The sequence below is a fragment of the Aulonocara sp. 'chitande type north' Nkhata Bay genome, linkage group LG11 (genome assembly GCF_057382095.1).
Source record: "Aulonocara sp. 'chitande type north' Nkhata Bay isolate Kocher_YH1m ecotype deep benthic linkage group LG11, A_spYH_male_GT1.1, whole genome shotgun sequence".
NCBI classification, from domain to species: Eukaryota; Metazoa; Chordata; class Actinopteri; order Cichliformes; family Cichlidae; genus Aulonocara; species Aulonocara sp. 'chitande type north' Nkhata Bay.
The window spans coordinates 20,220,136-20,238,126 of NC_141354.1; the positions used below are offsets into that span (position 1 = coordinate 20,220,136).

A 17,991-nucleotide genomic window follows, 5' to 3' on the forward strand; every position below is an offset into this window, starting at 1 on the left:
TAAAGGGGTGATGGATCCACATTTTCATCTAAATGAAGCAGCAGAAATAAAGACTCAAGAAGAAGAAGTCATCATTGCTAGTTTACTTTCACACATGTGAATCCTTCTGAGCCAGCAGAAAGATTATACACATGACAGCTTGAGCAGCGGGCACCATGGTGGAGTGAAATGGGCTTCATAAATCATTCCTTGGAATCTGTCACTTTCAGTTTAATTTACCTTAATTTAGCAATTTGTCTCTTCAGCTTCCTTCAGTTTAACCACCTAAATTAAAGGGAAGCACTGCTAATTTAATGCAACGAGGGTCTATTTGCTGGTCACAGGAAAAGTTCAGGCTGTGAACACCATCTTTTTCTCTGAAACGAGTTTATTAGGGAAGTCTCAGAACATAGCCTTGTGGTATCAGGGTTACTATTGCTTAAGCTTTGAAATTTAAATCCAAAACTCTGTGTTATCAGCTGACTGTGGAGCGTTACCAGGCAGGGTGTGTGTAATGATAAGATGCTGCTGAGTTGTATCACAGAAAATGAAAGACCCAATGTTTTTGAATGGTAAGTGTCAAAAGCCTAGAAATCTTGAGCTCTTCCAGTTCAGTTATTATCTTCTTGTTGTCTGCTGAGCATACTCAAAGCTTACAGAAGTGAAATTCTGTACTGCATTTTAAATTTTGAATGATCTTCAATCATAGTGTTAAGATAAAGTGTGTAAAATCTGAAAATCAACTTTACAAATCTAAAGTATTTTCTTGTAACCAAGCTTTAAATGCTGTCTGTTTATTTCTCTTCTAAGCTTGAACACTTTAACATGCGACTCTTTATGGACTGAGCAATTGGGACTCAGCCACCAAGGCAGCCTCAAGTGGCCATTAGAGGAACTGCAGTTTCTGTTGGCTCCATTTTTTAGCCTCACAGGTGCCCCATGCTCTCTGTGTTTATCCTGAAATAAATGAGTCGGTATGTAAAGTGAAGCTGCTGAGAGCAAATTAGCATAACAATAATTTTTGTGCCTACAAATTGAATTCTTTACTGTAAAACCCCTTAGCAAAGCTAAAAATGTTGGCACTTCCACTTAGACCTAATAAGCTCTCCATTTGGAAGCCACAGTAATGAAATTCAAACTGACATTTCAGTCCAACACCAGTATTAATAAAACTGCTGTTATTTTAGTGTGCCTACTTGACTTTTAAATTAAGCGTCTAATAACCTGACAGAGCAGCATTTCAGCTCTGGGTTTGATGAGACAGAGTGGATATGCACAGATTTTATCTGCTGTGAATTTGACAGAAATCGTCGGAGAGAAACGATCACGGGATGCATCAGATTCAATATTAAGAAAGAGGCAGTGACTGGAAAACAAACACGGCATGTTTTTGTCAAATTGTGCTGTTCTCGTCTTTCAAGGGGAATGAAACTATTAAGGTTTTAATGTTATCTTTGATTGCTGAGCTCCGGCTGGTTTGATTGCACGTGTACCGTTTTCCTTGAATCTGTGTTTCCGCTGAGATGTAAAAATGGCTGCTGCTCTACAGATAATAGCTTTCATGTAGAATTTAAGAAAACATGGGATGTTTTGGCCAACACATCAAAATCGGTTCTATATGCAGTGTGGTGACAAAATAGATGGAGAAGAAATGCTGAAGTCAGACTAATTACTGTTAAAAAAAAAAAAGTAATAAAAATTAGACTTTAGACAAAACATGAAAAGAAACTAAAATAAAAACATGTAGGACATGTATTTAACTTTAGTCTGCAACAATTTGTTACTTTCACAGAAATCACACTATAATACAAACCGCATGAAAACTATCCATCCGTCTTCTTTCACTTCTTCAATTTAGGGATGCAGACAGGTTGGAGGCTATCCCACAACTCTGGGATAAATGTGACAGACAATTTAGTCACTTTGCTAAGTACACCTCGGTCGTACCAGGTTGGAGCCCCTTTCCCCTCCAGAACAACCTTAATTCTTTGTGGCGCAGATTCAAGAAGGAAATAATTGCTGAAAGATTATGGTCCATACTGACATGATAGGATCACACAGTAGCTGCAGATTTGTCAGGTGCACATCCATGATATGAATCTCAAAGACTGTGGAGGCAGTTGGATAATTAGAGATTTGAGTGAATAAGCCATTGAACAGGTGTGCCTAAATAAGTGGCTGGTGAGTGTCCACGTGACTAATCAGACATACACAACAGGTGGAGCTGTTAGAAAGAACTTTAAACTCCTCTGAAATGCTTTTTAAGGAACTTGAACAAACTTGATGATAGCCAACCTTTATCGGGTTTCAGGGTCTTGAGGTAAAAGGAGCTGTGAAACAATCTTAGGTTTTTAATGCTGGATAAGGGGAAGAGAATCCATCAAAGGTTGAGAAAGTATTTTTGTGCATTTATATATGTTATTGTCCTGGCCATCAAAGCAAAGTTTGAAAAAAATCACATGTATATCTGAAAAACGTTCCTTTATGGCAGGTCTAATGAACTTGTTGGGCACTGTATATATACATTCCCAAGCAGTAAACAGTACTTAGTTAAACATTTGTGTCACTAGAAAGTCTGTGTTCAGATCAAACACTGATTTTATTGTAATACTTTCAAATATACGACTGCTTTATTTAAGTTTAATGAAAACCTTTTTTTACTCTGTATCTTGTCTTGTGTCTTGGCAGCACAGTGGTGTAGTTGTTAGCTCTGCAGGCTCACAGCAAGAAGACTGTAGCTTGAAGTCTTCCTGGGGCCTTTGTTCTCACTAGTCTTAGTGGGTTTCCTACCACAGTCATGAGTGTGAGGTTAATTTGTGATTCTAAGTTGGCTGCAGGTGCTGATATGTTATGTATAAAACCTTGAGTGGTCAGTGAGATCAGAAAAGTGCGAAACAATTTTAAACCTATGAATGTATAACAGTATAAATTATTGGGCACCTGATTCTGTGCCTTAAAAAAGAAATCAAATACTTAAAGTACTCTTGTCCTGTCCGCTGTGTGATTAATTTCTGAAACTACAAATCGGGGACAACAAAGGAAAAAAGGTTTATTTGATTTTACCGCTGCTTCTCCACTGTAATTTTGTTTTGTTATCATCTGTTAATTCTTCACTTTGAACTGTTATCGCTGCACATTTTCATTAAGTGCAGGTCATTTCTTATGTGTCATATTAAAATATGTATAACGCATATATTTCATGTCACTGCCCGGCTGCAGAAACAAATGCTCCAAACTGTGAGGCAGTTGAAGCATCAGACTGAAGTCGCCTGCTGTGGATTAAGGATTACCCAACCCACACAGACAAACACGGGATTATGTTTTTGTCTTGTTTTGCCCACCGCAGAACTGGAGCCCAGCCTGCAGATAAATGATACTTTCACAACACACAGGAAGAGTTTTATGCACTTCAGAGGAGTCATAGTGTTTATAAAGCCTCCTAAAATGGGTGCTTTGAAGAATTAAAGAAATAAAAAAGTGCTGTCTAGTTTGAGTGACAGGGTTTTACTACACTTATCCGATTTTTGGGACAGTTGTGTGCAACAGCTCAGGGGTCACCACAGCGAATCATCTGCCTCCATCTCACCCTAAGCCTGATAACCTCCTTTTTCACACCAACCCTCTGCATGTCCTCCTTCATTACATGCATGAATCTTCTTTGTGATCTTCTTCTTTTCCTCCTGCCTGGCAGCTCCATCTTCAAAATCATGTCCAAACCATCTCAGCCTTGCCTTCGTAACTTTGTCTCCAAACGGCTCAACCCGAGATGTCCCGCTGATCTGCTCATATCTAATCCTGTCCCTGCTGCAAATTCCCCACCAAAATCTCAATATCTTCGACTCTGCCACCTCCAGTTCCAGCTTTGGATGGTTAAACTCATCTGCCTTGACTACTTCTGCTCCTTGCATCTTCACCCTTCCACCTGCCTCCCTCTCATTCACACACATGCATTGTCTTTCTTGTACTGCTTTTCATTTCTCTTTTCTCCAGCGCATACCTCCACCTCTCTTTCACCGTGTAACAAAATGAGATTAAAATCATGAGAGAAAAGTCCACAGTGAAATATTTCCATCTTCTAGTTGTTAATACCTAAATCATGCTAATGTGCTGAAAACATCACATTTAGGTAATGATTGAACTGTAAATACATCCGAATAATAGAGTTTATTGTTCATGATCTGATTTTAATCATGTGATTTAGTCTTTTCGCTACTTTTTTCCTTATTCATCCCCATTAAAAAAAATGTAGAATGGACCAATCCACGGTTTTGGAGAATTGTTACACTCCTGTTGAAAAACAGTCTATCCTGATTTTTTTTTAAATGCTTCCATACCTTATGTGCCTCATGGTGCTTTAATCCACTGCCTACCATTCTTTACTTGTTTGTGTTCTCTATATATATCACACACATAAAAAACATAATACATTTTTTATTCAAACCAGACTGAATCCTGTTACCTCGCGGTTGAATCTTGTGCTTCAAAGACGCTGCCTTATTGTTATGGGACATCAACATCTCGTAATTCAGTGGTTCCCAATGGGCACACTGGTATGGCTTGAGGCAATCAATGAATTAATTTGCAGTATCAGTTCTTTGCATGCACTGTTGCAAAAGCTGCCATCTTCTGGCGTCAGCTTTCCCACAGACAACAGTTGGGAGGGGAATGCTAATGCTATCGTGGTGCTACAAAGCCAAAAAGCAATTAGAAAGCAAACAACTCTTCTGAGAGAGATTTGGCCAAATCCTCAAGAGCGGATCTGAGCCCGCAGGCACCAATACTGGCTTGTTGGTTTGTGTAGAAGGTGATGAATATATTACAACAGTAGCAACCGGAATCATCGGATTTATAAAACTTTATTAATCCCTGAGGAAATTATGTAGCCACAGTTGCTCCAAGAAAGTAACAATAATTAAAGTAGATAAAGTACCATTTAGATCAAACAATTTATTACAAATTAGCTCTACTATACAAACATCCCAGTATATTACACGGAATTGAATATAGATAAAGTTGAAATTGAGGTGCCCCTCTTGTCATATTAACATTGTTATTTTCTCTGTAGACAATGTGCAAATAGTAAGGGTCTGTAACTATTGCAATGTGGACTTGTACTTTAGATTTAGGAGTTATGCAGAGAGACAGCCACAGGCTGTGGTGATAATCTCAGTGTATCAATGAATGTGAATTCTGCAGAGGGCTTACCCTGCAGTGTGCTTGGAGTTTTTAATATTCAGTTTCTGAGAAACTGTTCTAGTATATTTTAAATAGGATTTCTATGGGACCCTCTGTACTGGTTCAGTTTGCCTGTGAGGCTCAGCTTTAAAAAAACAATCTGGAAACGTCTCATCTATACTAGAAATTCAACCCCAGATTATCTGAGCTGTACTGTCACTTTTAACACATAAAAGACCGTGAAATTAGATTCTAATGAAAGAACCGTTCCTCAGGTATGGCTGCAGGATAAGGTGGTAAAGGAGGATGTCCCTTTGCCATGCTATCAGAGGCTATGTATTTATGTTCCCAAATGTTCAATTTCCCGGGACCTTGCACTATTGTGGAAAGTACCCTATATTGCTTGACTGGTAATTCAGCCATGCAACTGTGAGCTGTCAGATAAAAGGTTAAAAAATATCATGAATATGATTTTCATAATTTTAAACCTGCTGGAAGAGTCAGATGAGACCTGATTTTCATACTGCTGCATTAATTCACAGATAAAGCCTTGGCAAAGTGGTGAGGTTGGTTTTATTAAACAGGTGCAGAACAATAATAATTATAGAAGAAGAATGCTTTGTGAAACTGAAGGGCTCTCTGTAAGTAATAAAAAAATAGACAAGAACTCAGTCCCGATAAATGAACCACTTGGATACAGCAACAGGATTCACCACCCTCCTCATCCTCAGCACATGCGTTCATGTGCAGCCAGCGTCATATTATAGGAGGTGGACTCTGCCATCATCATCATCATCATCATCATCATCATCATCATCCCCAGCCAATGGAGAAACCAGTGGAGGACACACTTAAACCGTGTCTACGGAGCAGTGCGGACCAGAGCGCAGCGCCCGGCACCACAAATCCAACTTCCCGCACACGTACTCTCGCACAACATCTGAACAACAGAAAGTGAGTTTTGTGATTCTCCTCGTGGACTCTTTCCCCTCATAATTTTCATGGAAAGGGGTGTGGGATGCTTTAAACAGCAGTCAGCTGGGAGGATAATCAGCTGGGAGATGCTTTTTTTTACGGACTGCTTCCCACTGCGTCTTGAGATGAATGTAAAGCTGAAAGTGAGTAGACTTGACTTGAACCTGTAATATTTATAAACCTTGATTAGCTCGTTTATAAGAACTGACACTATTATGTGTGGTAATATGTAGAAACGGGTCTTAGAGGTCTGCACTGTGATTTTAGAAGTGCGCTAAAAAAAAAAAACAGCAGCAGAACAGGTTTGTTCATTCTTCTTAAATACAAAGTAACTGAGTTAAAAACTTTCATGTAAGTCCATCCAACCATCCATCTTCCGCATATTACATGTAAGTAATAAGAGCATTTCATTTGTTGTGGAATCTTGCAAGGAGCACATACTCATGCAGGGCAGCGCTAATCTGTGCGTGCTGGAACAAACTTATTTATTTATAATTTTGTTATTTTCTTCTCCTTTCGATTTTTTAAAAATGATTTTACCTAAACAATTATCGGCAGGATATTCGTGAGCTGTCTGCATGCCTGCGCTCAGAAGATGATGGCCACAGAGGGAAACAAAACCCTTCTGGGTAACGCATCTTACACTGAAAGGCAACATGAAGACAGGGACGCCTGTAGCTGCGCATTGGTTCTGTTTCTGAAGTTGAATGTCCAAGAAAACAGCGCGGAAGATTAGAAACGCTTTTAATTTTTCATTCAACTTTGATCTAACTCTGGATACATTATGTCTCCACGGCGTTTTTTTTTTCTTTTCAATTTCTTAACTGTGCTCTCCGTGCGCATTGGGCTCCCGTGATAACCATGTATGGATTTCCATGCAGGGATGGAGGTTTCAGCTGGTGCGTGTCTGAAAAGCGACTCGGTGGCCTTAAAAAGAAGAAAACTGTCTCGTTGTTTACATTTACATTTAATCGCCTAATTGATTTCTACTTTTTTTACACAAAACGAAATCCCAGTAATGCATCTGTTTAGTTTATTCCAATGTAAAATGTTGGTGCTCCACGAGAAGGCTGTCCAGGAACCTGCCAGACTGTAGATTAAAACAGGCTGTGAGCGTCAGCTGGGTTTTGTTTACTACTACAGTTGTTGTCCGGACAGATTATTACGTCATCTAACCTCGTGCTGGAGTTAGTTGTAGGCCATCCCTCCTTCTATCTATCCATCCATCCTTCCTTACAGCCTAACCTCCCTCCCTCCAACCCATCCAGATGGCCCGCACGCGAGGGCGCAGAGCAGAGAAGAGCAGGGCGCATGCGCCAATTGTGCAGCCCACATCTGTTTATTGCATAAGACCACACACCACAGGGCTACCTGAAGGCAAACTGTTCGACAAAGAGAGAAAATAATTGTTTGTTATCATTAAAAAAAATCTTTTATTTTGTGTGAGCTTTTTTCTTTTTTTTTTCTTTTCTTTAATTAAATCACACTTCACCAAATATTTCTTTAAAATCTTTATTAGGCATACCTGGATCGTATCTGTGTGTGTATGTGTGTGTATTTTAAATGCACATGGCCTTGTTTTGAGTCAAATCACATGTATATTGCCGGTCCTTTGGTGTATTCGGCTGCGTTTTCTTACTTTGCAATTGATAATTAGTCTGCCCTGTTCTGTTCATGTGGTGTTTATTTCTTATGTTATAGTGTATTGAGCACTTAAGTCCACTTTAAAGGTCTTTGTTTGAGCTGAGAGGTAGCTCTACAGGAGCAGGGGCAGGTGAGAGGAACAGGTTGGCGGGCAGATAAAGGCTCAAGTGGAGGTTGAAAATCACAAAGGCATAAAAGAAAAAAATGTATATTTCTTTTGGGGACATTTTGCCACCGACTGACAAAACGAATGGGGGAGAGAGAGGAGGGGGGTGTAACATGCACCAAAGGTCTCCTGACAATGAATCAAATTGTGGACACTGTGATCATGTAGCATGCACTATGGGGTGCCATGGATACCACTAGCCCTTGCATGTGCAGAACTAGTCTAATCTTCATGTCTTTTGAAAATCAGCCAATATTTTAGACAGAATCAGAAATAGTTCGCTGTTTATAGCTTTTGTGTCATTCCACGGGGGAAAGAATCAGTGGGTTGCAACGGTAAACCATGAGAGAATCATTGTGGTAGTCCCTCCCATAGGAACAAATGCCAGTGATTTCAGGTTGAGGACTAGGCAGTGATTGAGCAAGGGCTTATTCTTTTTGGGGTGGGGTAAAGCAATATTTATTGGACTGGTATTTATATTGAGTTTTTTTTTTTTAAGTTCTTTTAGAAGAGAATAGCACTTAAGGCACTGTTGGGATTTGAACCCAGGATCTCCTGTTTACTAGACAGGCGCTTTAACCAGCTAAGCCACGGCACCACTATGATGAGCAGGAGTCAGGTGATGGAGGGAGGAGTACAGCTTTAGGCCATGTGGGACAATGTGTGGCTGATGCTCTAAATACTACAAAACCCATAATCCTCCTCCAAGGTTCATTTAGTCATGGGGAGCAAGCCAAGTAGACATGCAAATCAGATATTCTGCAAATAAATGAAACAATACACTCATAATCCAGGCAAGTTCTTTGTACAAATTACGTCTACATTGGCTAATTCTACTTCACACAATTAATGTCCTCTGGAAAGATTCAGTGCTAACACAGTAAGTGTGACACTGTGGTGTACTGGTCATGAAAAATGTAACACATACGAGGCTAATTTTCAGTGCACGGCCCAAGTTTCAGGGAGTTACATCAGATATTTGCCAGATGTAGTGAAACTTTGACATGAAAAAGTAGACTGAATGGAGCAATCATGATGTCTTCTTCAAGAAGTGAATATGTTTACATTTCCTTACTTTTGAAGATGTGGGACGGTGGTTAATTCCAAGAAGTTAAAGCACAACACTGCCTCACAAATAAGCTGCAGTTGTGTTGATTTAAATACAGTTTCTGTACTACTATGTCCAAAGTGTTGCTGAATGCCATTCCTGGTTTTATTAGGCTGCTCCACTGTTGTTACTGCTGAACAGGTTTCAGCTTTCTACTTCCTGCTGTTTAGTTATTTGAATCATTTGGTCTGTAAATATAACTACTTACCAACAAACAGATACTGTGGACATACTTTAGAGCCATGCTGAGTTGATATTTAGTCTCCAGATTTGTGTCTTTTTTCTTCCCTGATTTCAGCACAAACAGCTCACACCTAACACCATTTTTGTTATGTGTTCATTCTAGGTCATGATGTAAATGCCCAGCATCGTTTTATCCAATGATTGAGTCCAGCAAGCCGACCATGTTGGACAGAACTGAACAGGCACACTGCACTGTGTGCTGCTGCACTCTGGCCAACAAAATCCTCATGGTGCTCTTCATGGTGCTGCTGATCTTTGCCACCCTCTTTGGAAATCTGGTGACTCTTGCTGTGGTTCTCGGAACCAAACACTTCCACACACCGCAGGGATACCTGAAGGCATCCCTCGCCGTGGCTGATCTGGCAGTGGGAATATTTGTGGTCCCGCTTTCCGTTTACGCTGAGGTTTATCTCATGGTCACTGACTCGGCACCGGAGTGGACCTCGTACAACTCACAATCGGTGAGTTTTCACCCATGCAACATCATCGGCCCCATCTTTGCTGGGTGCACTTTGGTCTCCATCACGACTATTTTCTTTCTGACGATCGAGCGAAGCATTGCCGTGCTCAGGCCTTTGCACAAGGACTCGGTGATTACTCGTAAAAGGACCACGATCCTAATTGTCCTCTCCTGGGTGGGAAGTTTCTTCTTGGCTGTGTGTCCGATAGTTTTCAGCAGTGAAATTGCTTTGGAGTATAACTCCTGCAGTCGGATGTGTAACTACGCTCTGGGTACAATCGGCAAGTTCCCAAGCCAGGCCTGGAACATCCTCCTCCTCTTCCCCGCGTTTGACTTCACCCTCCTTGGTGGCACAGTGGTCATTAACATCATTTCTCTTTCCAGCATCAGGCAGCACTCAAGACGCAGGAAACACTTGGCTGAGAGTGAAAGCCAAAGCACGACCAAACCCACATTCTCAGACATTAAAGCAGCCAAAACCATAGGGACTCTAACTGTGGCTTTCACTGTATCGTTCACTCCAATCGCTGTCTTTGTGGTCGGGAACGTTTTGGGGAATAAATGGTGCAACTTTTCCTTTTTCGCCTTCTGGATTTTGGCTACCAACAGTTGCTGGAATGTCATTATTTACAGCGTGAGGGATCAGAAGTTCAGGCTGCGGGCACAGAAACTGCTGATGCCGTTTCATAGAAAAAACACCACCAAAACTTAAAATCGACCAGGACCAAAGACTACTCGTACACGAGGAGGGCCGCGTCATTTAGATGGTTGTTTTTTGCACAAACTCTTTGTTCAAACACATTGTGAGCCTCTTAAGAGACATACCTGCATGTCTTGTGCATTGCTGTTGTGAAATTACAGTTTATTTTTACATCGATAAAAAGCATGGAGCTTTTTCAGATCACAACTGTTTCTCTCTGTGGGTATTTGTCTTGTTTTGTGAAACATTTAAAAACTGAAGCCTGTTTCAGTTATTGGAATGATTGTTTGCTTGAGTGTAATTAATTAAAACCCGATGAAAACCAAAACAGTTTGTGCATGTTATCTTTGGATACCACAGCATCAGAGTTGTTAGTAAGATTGATGATGTTGATTCCCAGTGAGATACTTCAACATTAAGTGATCAAGACTGAGAGTATACAGGGGTCCCAATTTAGTTCCTCCAAAGGCCCCACTGAGAATCACATCAAAGGCCAGACATGTAGTATTTAGTTTGTTGACATGCTTTACTATAATCAAAAATAAATAGATCATATAGCCCTTCCTAACTTTTTTAGCCTATATGACATTTGGTCAACAAAGAAGACCTTTGATCATGTGAGATGGAGCTGAGCCTTCTGCTATGAAACCGACTGATTCTGCAGCACTGTTGCTCTGAGAGTACTCTGCTATAATTTCATGCCTCTTTTTACTTCAGCAACTTAAAAAAGGCCACAGGCTCTTCCCTGTGTATGGCTCTCTATATTATCCGGTGTGTGGATTGAAACATCAAAGTAACAAAGAAAATGCTCTTCTAGAAAACAGAAATTGTTGCCATGGCAAAAGGATACCAAACACTTTTACATTTGGCAAAAACATGGACTACTCAGTGGTTCACCTCAAATAAGGCTGTCTGCCTTCTGCATCAGTGTTAGTTTTTTTTTTTTTTTTGTATTCTGAATTATGTGAGGCTATTGTGCAGATGTGCCTGTTTAGTTTGGCGAGTTCATATCACAGTGCAGAGTTTGGCTCCAAATGTGTTGGCAACATTTTATTAAATGTAAAATGAGCTTAAGTGAAAGGAAGAGACAGAGATCTGTTTTTTCCTGTTTTCCATACGCTGGTCAACTACAAGGATGCAGCTTTATTAGCATCACACCCCAAGCAGCACAGTGATCAGAGGTCATTAACTGGTACAGCAGTCTCAGTCATGGTGGCCATGCTAGCCACACTCAATACAGAACAAACAGCAATGAGGTTATAAATTAACAATAACAACAACAGATCAACACAACATAACTGGAATAACTGTCATAACCTCTTAAGTTAACACATGAATGCCAGCATGAACAGTCCCACCAGTCTTTGGGTTAGTGGCTCCTCCCCTTGGACTGCTACAACATTAAATATCGCAAATGAAATAGAGGCTGGATACAAAACATGACTCAAAACAGATACTACACTTTCACAAAAAATAAGAATATGCTATAAGCCACCATCAATATAAGGTAAGATACATTACCATACTGAGTCTCTTCATGGTGTCTAAGAGGTTACAAGATGTTCTATGACCTTTCCAGAGGTGAGTATTATTAAAGCTACACAAGCTTGTTTCCACCAGTGAAAACATTTTAGCCAACCAGATGTCAAAATGTACACTTCCTAACTTAAACTTAGCAGTAAGGTGAAAATTTGATATAATGGTCCAGAATTTTGATTTATGAATAGCACTGTTTCTTTGTTTTTTCAGTGGCAGAAATAGGTTTCCATATAAAGCAGGGACTGCTTCATAGATGGAGGCTCAGATCCCAGAATGCCACACAGCAAAACTCCATGCTGTCATTATTTTAATGAAGAAACCCTGAGGTCAAAACTCGACTAAGCTGTAGTAGTTTAATAGCAGCCTTTGGACTGTGTGCAGCCATGTGGTCTTTGGGGAGAAAATATATATGTTTGTCACACACACACACACACACACACACACACACACACACACACACACACACACACACACACACACACATTTCCTACTTTTATTTGTTATTCAAGCAGTTTTGCTGGACCACAACCCAACAAGACGTAATCATAAACTTTTCATTCTCTGTGAACTGGACCAAAAATTTAAATATAAAAAAGGGATGGGGTGGCTGAAATCAGCAAGTGAAGCAAGTTTAAAAAAGAAAAGAAATGAAAAGGCCTAAAGGTGCACCATTTGCATTTAATAGATAGTGTCGGAGAGAGAAAAGGAATGAGAGCGAGGTAACGAGGTAACAAATTATATCGTTTTCCCCTCTGGTGAAACTAAGCATTGTTTCTAGTTGTTCTGGTTCTAAAACTGCAGACATAAGCAGAGGAATGAAAACAAGAAACACGTTTTTGCTTATTTATGCATATTTAGGAACAGCTGCATTAAAAATCTGGTTAACACAAATGTTCATTCAGAATCATCAACTACGGAACCGACCAGTAAAAAAAACGATAAAATCTTTATTTGTTAAAAGACTAAAATCGAAAGTCAAGCTTTTCTTTTAAATAGTTTGATTCAAACAGATATTCTTTGACTCTGTGATGTGTGCTTACTTTAAAAGCTTTTACCTCTAAACGGCATCTATTGCACAGAAGGTGAAATTGAAACATGAAAGAAAACAATTACTGTGGAAGTTATCATTTCCAGCAACAGAAACCGCTGAGTCACAGTGTGGAGGAATAAAAAAAAAACAAAAGTAAAAAGAAGGTCACAATAAAAAAAGAGAGAGAATAAAGAAAAGAGACGTTGGCATCACTGTCCTTGACTAACATTAATAAGGCTCATTGACTGGCGCTGAAGTGGTTTTGGAAAGAAAAAGAGGAGGAGGAAGAAAGCTGAGGATACAAAGACGACTGAAACAGATGGAGGCAAAAGAAAGAAAGCTGTCACTGATCATCAGGTCAGCACAGCACTCCAGAAACATGTCACTGTTGGCCTGTTCCTTCAGACTCAGTCTCAGGGGTGCCAAAAACAAAAACAATTTTTGTCATATTTTTGGACAAACCTGAGTAGAGTAGGCATTTCTTTATGGTCTCATTTACTCCTTGTCAACACTGTTGTGCTGTTTTATCATCTGTCATCATCACTTTGATGATGCTATTATTTTTTTTGCAAAATGTAACCCACTGTGCATTTTCATATTCCTACCCATATGTGAGGAAAGATTAGGTTTTTGTGGGAAAGGCAGGCTGTGATTAAACACATAGCTCTCGACATACCACCTGCACGTTTGCCCCTGCAACAAAGCAATCAGTTATCTCCCTGATTTTTTTTCTATGGCCTTTACTGTCAGTTAGACCCTTTGATGTGTCACACTCTCACTATTCTCCTCAGTCCACAAACAGCTACCAGCTCTGGGTTTCATTTAATTAGAAAAAGAAAAAAAGATTAAAGAGCTTTCAGAGTGCGGCATTTACGTCTGTATGAAGGTATACATTGTGCTGTACACAACGTCGCTCAGCACACATTAATTACAGATGGATGTTATGACTAATGACTTTATTTGATCTTTGCATTTGTGTTTTGCTGTCACCCAACACACTATGTTTGTGGGTCCAGTACACAAATGATGTCTACTTGACTTTATCTTGACACAAACAAGCTTTAGGTTTAGGCAGAGCCGGATTTACTAATAAAAATAATAAATAATCTAAGCTTACAACACACACACAGCTCTTGCCAGACAACAGTGAGCAGCCTAAACTAAATTAAACAGTCATGCTACTTAGTGTGAGGAGCTTAAAATAAACAAACCACTACGGTTCAGGCCCACCACGTTGCAGTCAGGAAACCACAGAACTTCCTGCAGCATTTCCACTGTCTAACACCAAAAGGGGAAAAAGGAAAACCAAGGTTAGGCCATTTTAAAACATACAGTTCATATGTACAGTGCGAAATATACTTAACATAAGTGCTTTGTATGATTACTAAAAGAAACAATACATTTTTTATCTTGTAATAGAAGACAAATTAAAACTATTTAAAATTGTGTACACTGAGCAGCATGTGTGCAGTAGCCTATCAGCCTGGGATACACGCAGGCAAAGCAGCAGTCTAACCTGGACATCTAAAAAGTGCATAATAGATCCCTCCTACTTTACCATGTGCCTTTAAAGCACCTGTCCCAAGATAAGGTCTCCAATCTAAAAGGTCACACAGGAAGAAGCGGCTAGGTCTGCTGTGAGCTTGAGATAGGAATGAAAAGTAGGTCCTTCTCCTAAAGATTAAACACAACCCTCAGTGCCAAGCACCACATCGACCCAATACAAGACACTGTTTTCTGTGACCTCTCTCTTCAACTACAAAACCCAAGTTAGTCTGGAAAACCTCCAGACTAACTGACAGAATCCAATTATTTTTACCTGAGAGAAAAAAGACTAACAAACCCTTCTGGCACATCAGGCTCCACGTCTCACACGGGACAATCTCTGACATGGTGTATTTTGTGTCAATGAATTTCATCTCATATAAGATACCTGCATGCGAGGCTAAATTGAATAAATAATGGAATAAATCAGAAGCAAAACTGAAAAAATGTTTTGTGTGAGATTTTGATTCCTTTTTTTGTCAAGACTCCGAGTCAGTTAGCTCCTGTGGATCATGCTGACAGCGGGCGCTCACTGCAAATCATCTCCAGAGGTTGGAAACACCTGGGACCGCAGGTGGGTGAGGGATAAATGAGCCAAATCCCAGGGGAGAAACTTTCATGACAAGTAGAATATACTTTTCTTCAACACACCAGACTGTTATCACCTCGACGTGGGCAGTCTTGTTTTTCAGTTTCACCTGAATTTAGGCAGGAACCGGTATCTCATTCACACACAAAAAAAATTACTGATAAGATACCAGACTGATCTGAGCATCTGAAAATGAACTGAAACCAATGAAAATATGGTATTTTGATGAGGTGTATAGATTTGATGGAAAATGCTAAAAAAAAATAAGCTGGAGCATCAAATACTCTGGAAGAAACTTTTAGAGTAAATAAAGATGCTGGTAGTGGATAATACTTTTTGTGAACATCAACATGTAACTCCTGTGTGAACATTTTGATGAATGAAAAGTGGAAAAAATGCTGCCAGGCATCATGAATCTCGATGCGTTATGAAACGAGTATCACAGGAGCATCCAAGGCTGCATGTAAACATTACCAACCACTCCTGCAAGTGGAACCCTTTCTCGTCCTTGCTCCTGACTTCAGAGATAATATGCATGTATTTTCCATCTTCTTTCTCCTTAGTCATTTTTAACACAATATAATTACACATTTAATTATTGTTCTTATTTCCGTCATAGCACTTTTATGTTTCTCTAGTGGCAAAATCAAATGTCAGCCGTCTCAAAAACCACCCACCACTTCCAAAGTCTGACTGGAAGTCACTTCACTTGACTTAGATAAAAATAAAAATTGCGCCAGTCTTGGTGTTACTTTCTGAGAGTTTCCCACCTAGAATTAATCAGAAAATGCTTAGAAACTTGATTTACATCTTAAATGTTTTCACACTGTACTGTCAGTCATTCAGAAAGTAAATGTGTAGATAACTTATGTTTGGTTCAAACTCCATTCCTGCAGATGCAGATTTCCCAGCGTTTGCAGAAGAAAACAGCAGGAGTGCCTTTGTCGGAGCTTTTCTGTCAGAATACAAGGCTACAGCCGGTGTGACTCACTGATGTTTTTCTTGAATGGCTTAATAACATATATGTCTGTGAAGGTTCTCAGTCATCCAGGTCATCGTAGTCAAAGGAGCTTGCAAAGAAAAGCGTCTGGACTTCTTTAAGTTACTTGAAGATGTTTCACCTCTCATCCGAGAAGCTTCTTCAGTTCTAAGGTCAAATGGTGGAGAGTCCTAGATATAAACCTAGTGGGAGTATCCCCCCACAGAGGGACAAAAGGACCCCCTGATGATCCTCTAATCGCCTGAGCCAAGGTGTGAAACTGGGTGTGGGTCCCAATCAGCCAGAGTTTCGGGTGTGTTCATTGTGAAACCTGGCCCCACCTTATCATGCGAATTCCTGAGGTCAGATGGCCCAGGATGTGAGTGGGCGTTAAGGCGTCTGGGAAGGGATCTCAAAACTGGATTATAGATGGCAGAGAGTTGGTGTCGTAAACCCCCGCCTCTGTTCAAAGATGGTCGCTCACAGTGGACATAGATGGCTTCTTTCACTCCTCTTTCAAACCATCTGTCCTCTCTGTCCAAAATGTGAACATTGGCATCCTCGAAAGAGTGTCCTTTATCCTTAAGATGCAGATGGACTGCTGAGTCTTGTCCTGTGGAGGTGGCTCTTCTGTGTTGTGCCATGCGCTTGTGAAGTGGCTGTTTGGTCTCTCCAATGTAGAGGTCTGAGCATTCCTCACTGCACTGTACAGCATACACCACATTGTTAAGTTTGTGTTTTGGCGTTTTGTCTTTCGGGTGAACCAGTTTTTGTCTGAGCGTGTTGCTGGGTCTGAAATGCACCGGGATGTCATGCTTGGAGAAAACTCTCCTGAGTTTTTCTGATACACCGGCTACATAGGGGATGACAATGTTGTTGCGTCTGTCCTTCTTATCCTCCCTCGCTGGTGTCTGGTCTTCTTTTCTGTGCCTCTTTGCTGACAATAATAACATATAGTATATAGTACTTGTCACGATCCTGGGTCTTATGACCCAGTGTTTTGAGTTTTAGTTCATTTTGATGTTTTAGTTTATGTAAGCCCTTCAGGTTCCTAAGTTCATTTGTTATCATGCTTAAGTGTTTCTAGTTCTTATTATTTCCCCCTCGTGTTTCCAACTATGGTAAATCTCCCCTGCTTTTCATGTGTTTCATGTCTGTGTCTTACATTGTGAAGTTTGGGTTGTCATGTCTACGTCTCATTATGTTTCCTGTTTTATTGTGAAGAGGTCTGGTGTTTCTGTGTTCATCGTGTTCAGTTTTACTCTTCCCCTGTGGCGTTATGTTCATGTTGATCTACTGTGCCTTTCTGTTCCATGTTTCAGATCCCTATGTTCTGTCTCCCCCAGTCTGTTAAGTCCACATGTCTTGAGTTCCGTCAGTGTGTTTCCTGTTTTACTTTCACAGTCTGTTCTATGTTAATGTTTCTAGTTTTGCTTCCCTTGCCTCGTCCTGCTTAATTACTCTCAGCTGTGCTCTCCTCCTGTGGCTCATTCCCCCTCGTTATCCCTCAGTGTATTTAAGCCCCATGTTTCTCTTTGTCAGTGTTGCATCCTTCATCATAGCTGTGTGATTTTTCCCTGTGGCTCCTTGTGCTTTAGTTTTTCCCAGTTTAGTTTATTTTGTGTTGTTTTTCGTGTCCCACTTCACGCCAGCAATAAAGCTGTGTTTTTTGAGTTTACCTTTTGACTCTGTGAGTTTGCGTTTGGGTCCTACTCTTGCCTGCACACGGCCGTATTGTGACAGTACTATGCAAAAGTCATCTATCATTTCTTTATATTTTGCTATTAAAATTGCTTGAATGCTCTTAGTCAGCTTTCTTTAAGTTCTTTAAGTAGTCTTCAGGAATATTTCTCCAGGAT

General features: G+C 40.2%; 1 protein-coding gene and 1 non-coding gene across 2 annotated transcripts; one reads left to right on the forward strand and one right to left on the reverse strand.

Annotated features, from left to right (window-relative positions):
* Window positions 1–6,060: 6,060 nt before the first annotated feature.
* On the forward strand, window positions 6,061–10,710 carry LOC147318851 (5-hydroxytryptamine receptor 1D). Its single transcript, XM_086309935.1, has 2 exons — window positions 6,061–6,272; window positions 9,394–10,710. Exon 2 carries the CDS (start codon window positions 9,428–9,430, stop codon window positions 10,460–10,462), a length of 1,035 nt encoding a protein of 344 aa, XP_086166061.1. The 5' UTR covers window positions 6,061–6,272; window positions 9,394–9,427; the 3' UTR covers window positions 10,463–10,710.
* On the reverse strand, window positions 8,464–8,537 carry trnat-agu (transfer RNA threonine (anticodon AGU)). Its single transcript has one exon. It is a non-coding gene; the product is annotated as a tRNA-Thr (tRNA).
* Window positions 10,711–17,991: the final 7,281 nt, after the last annotated feature.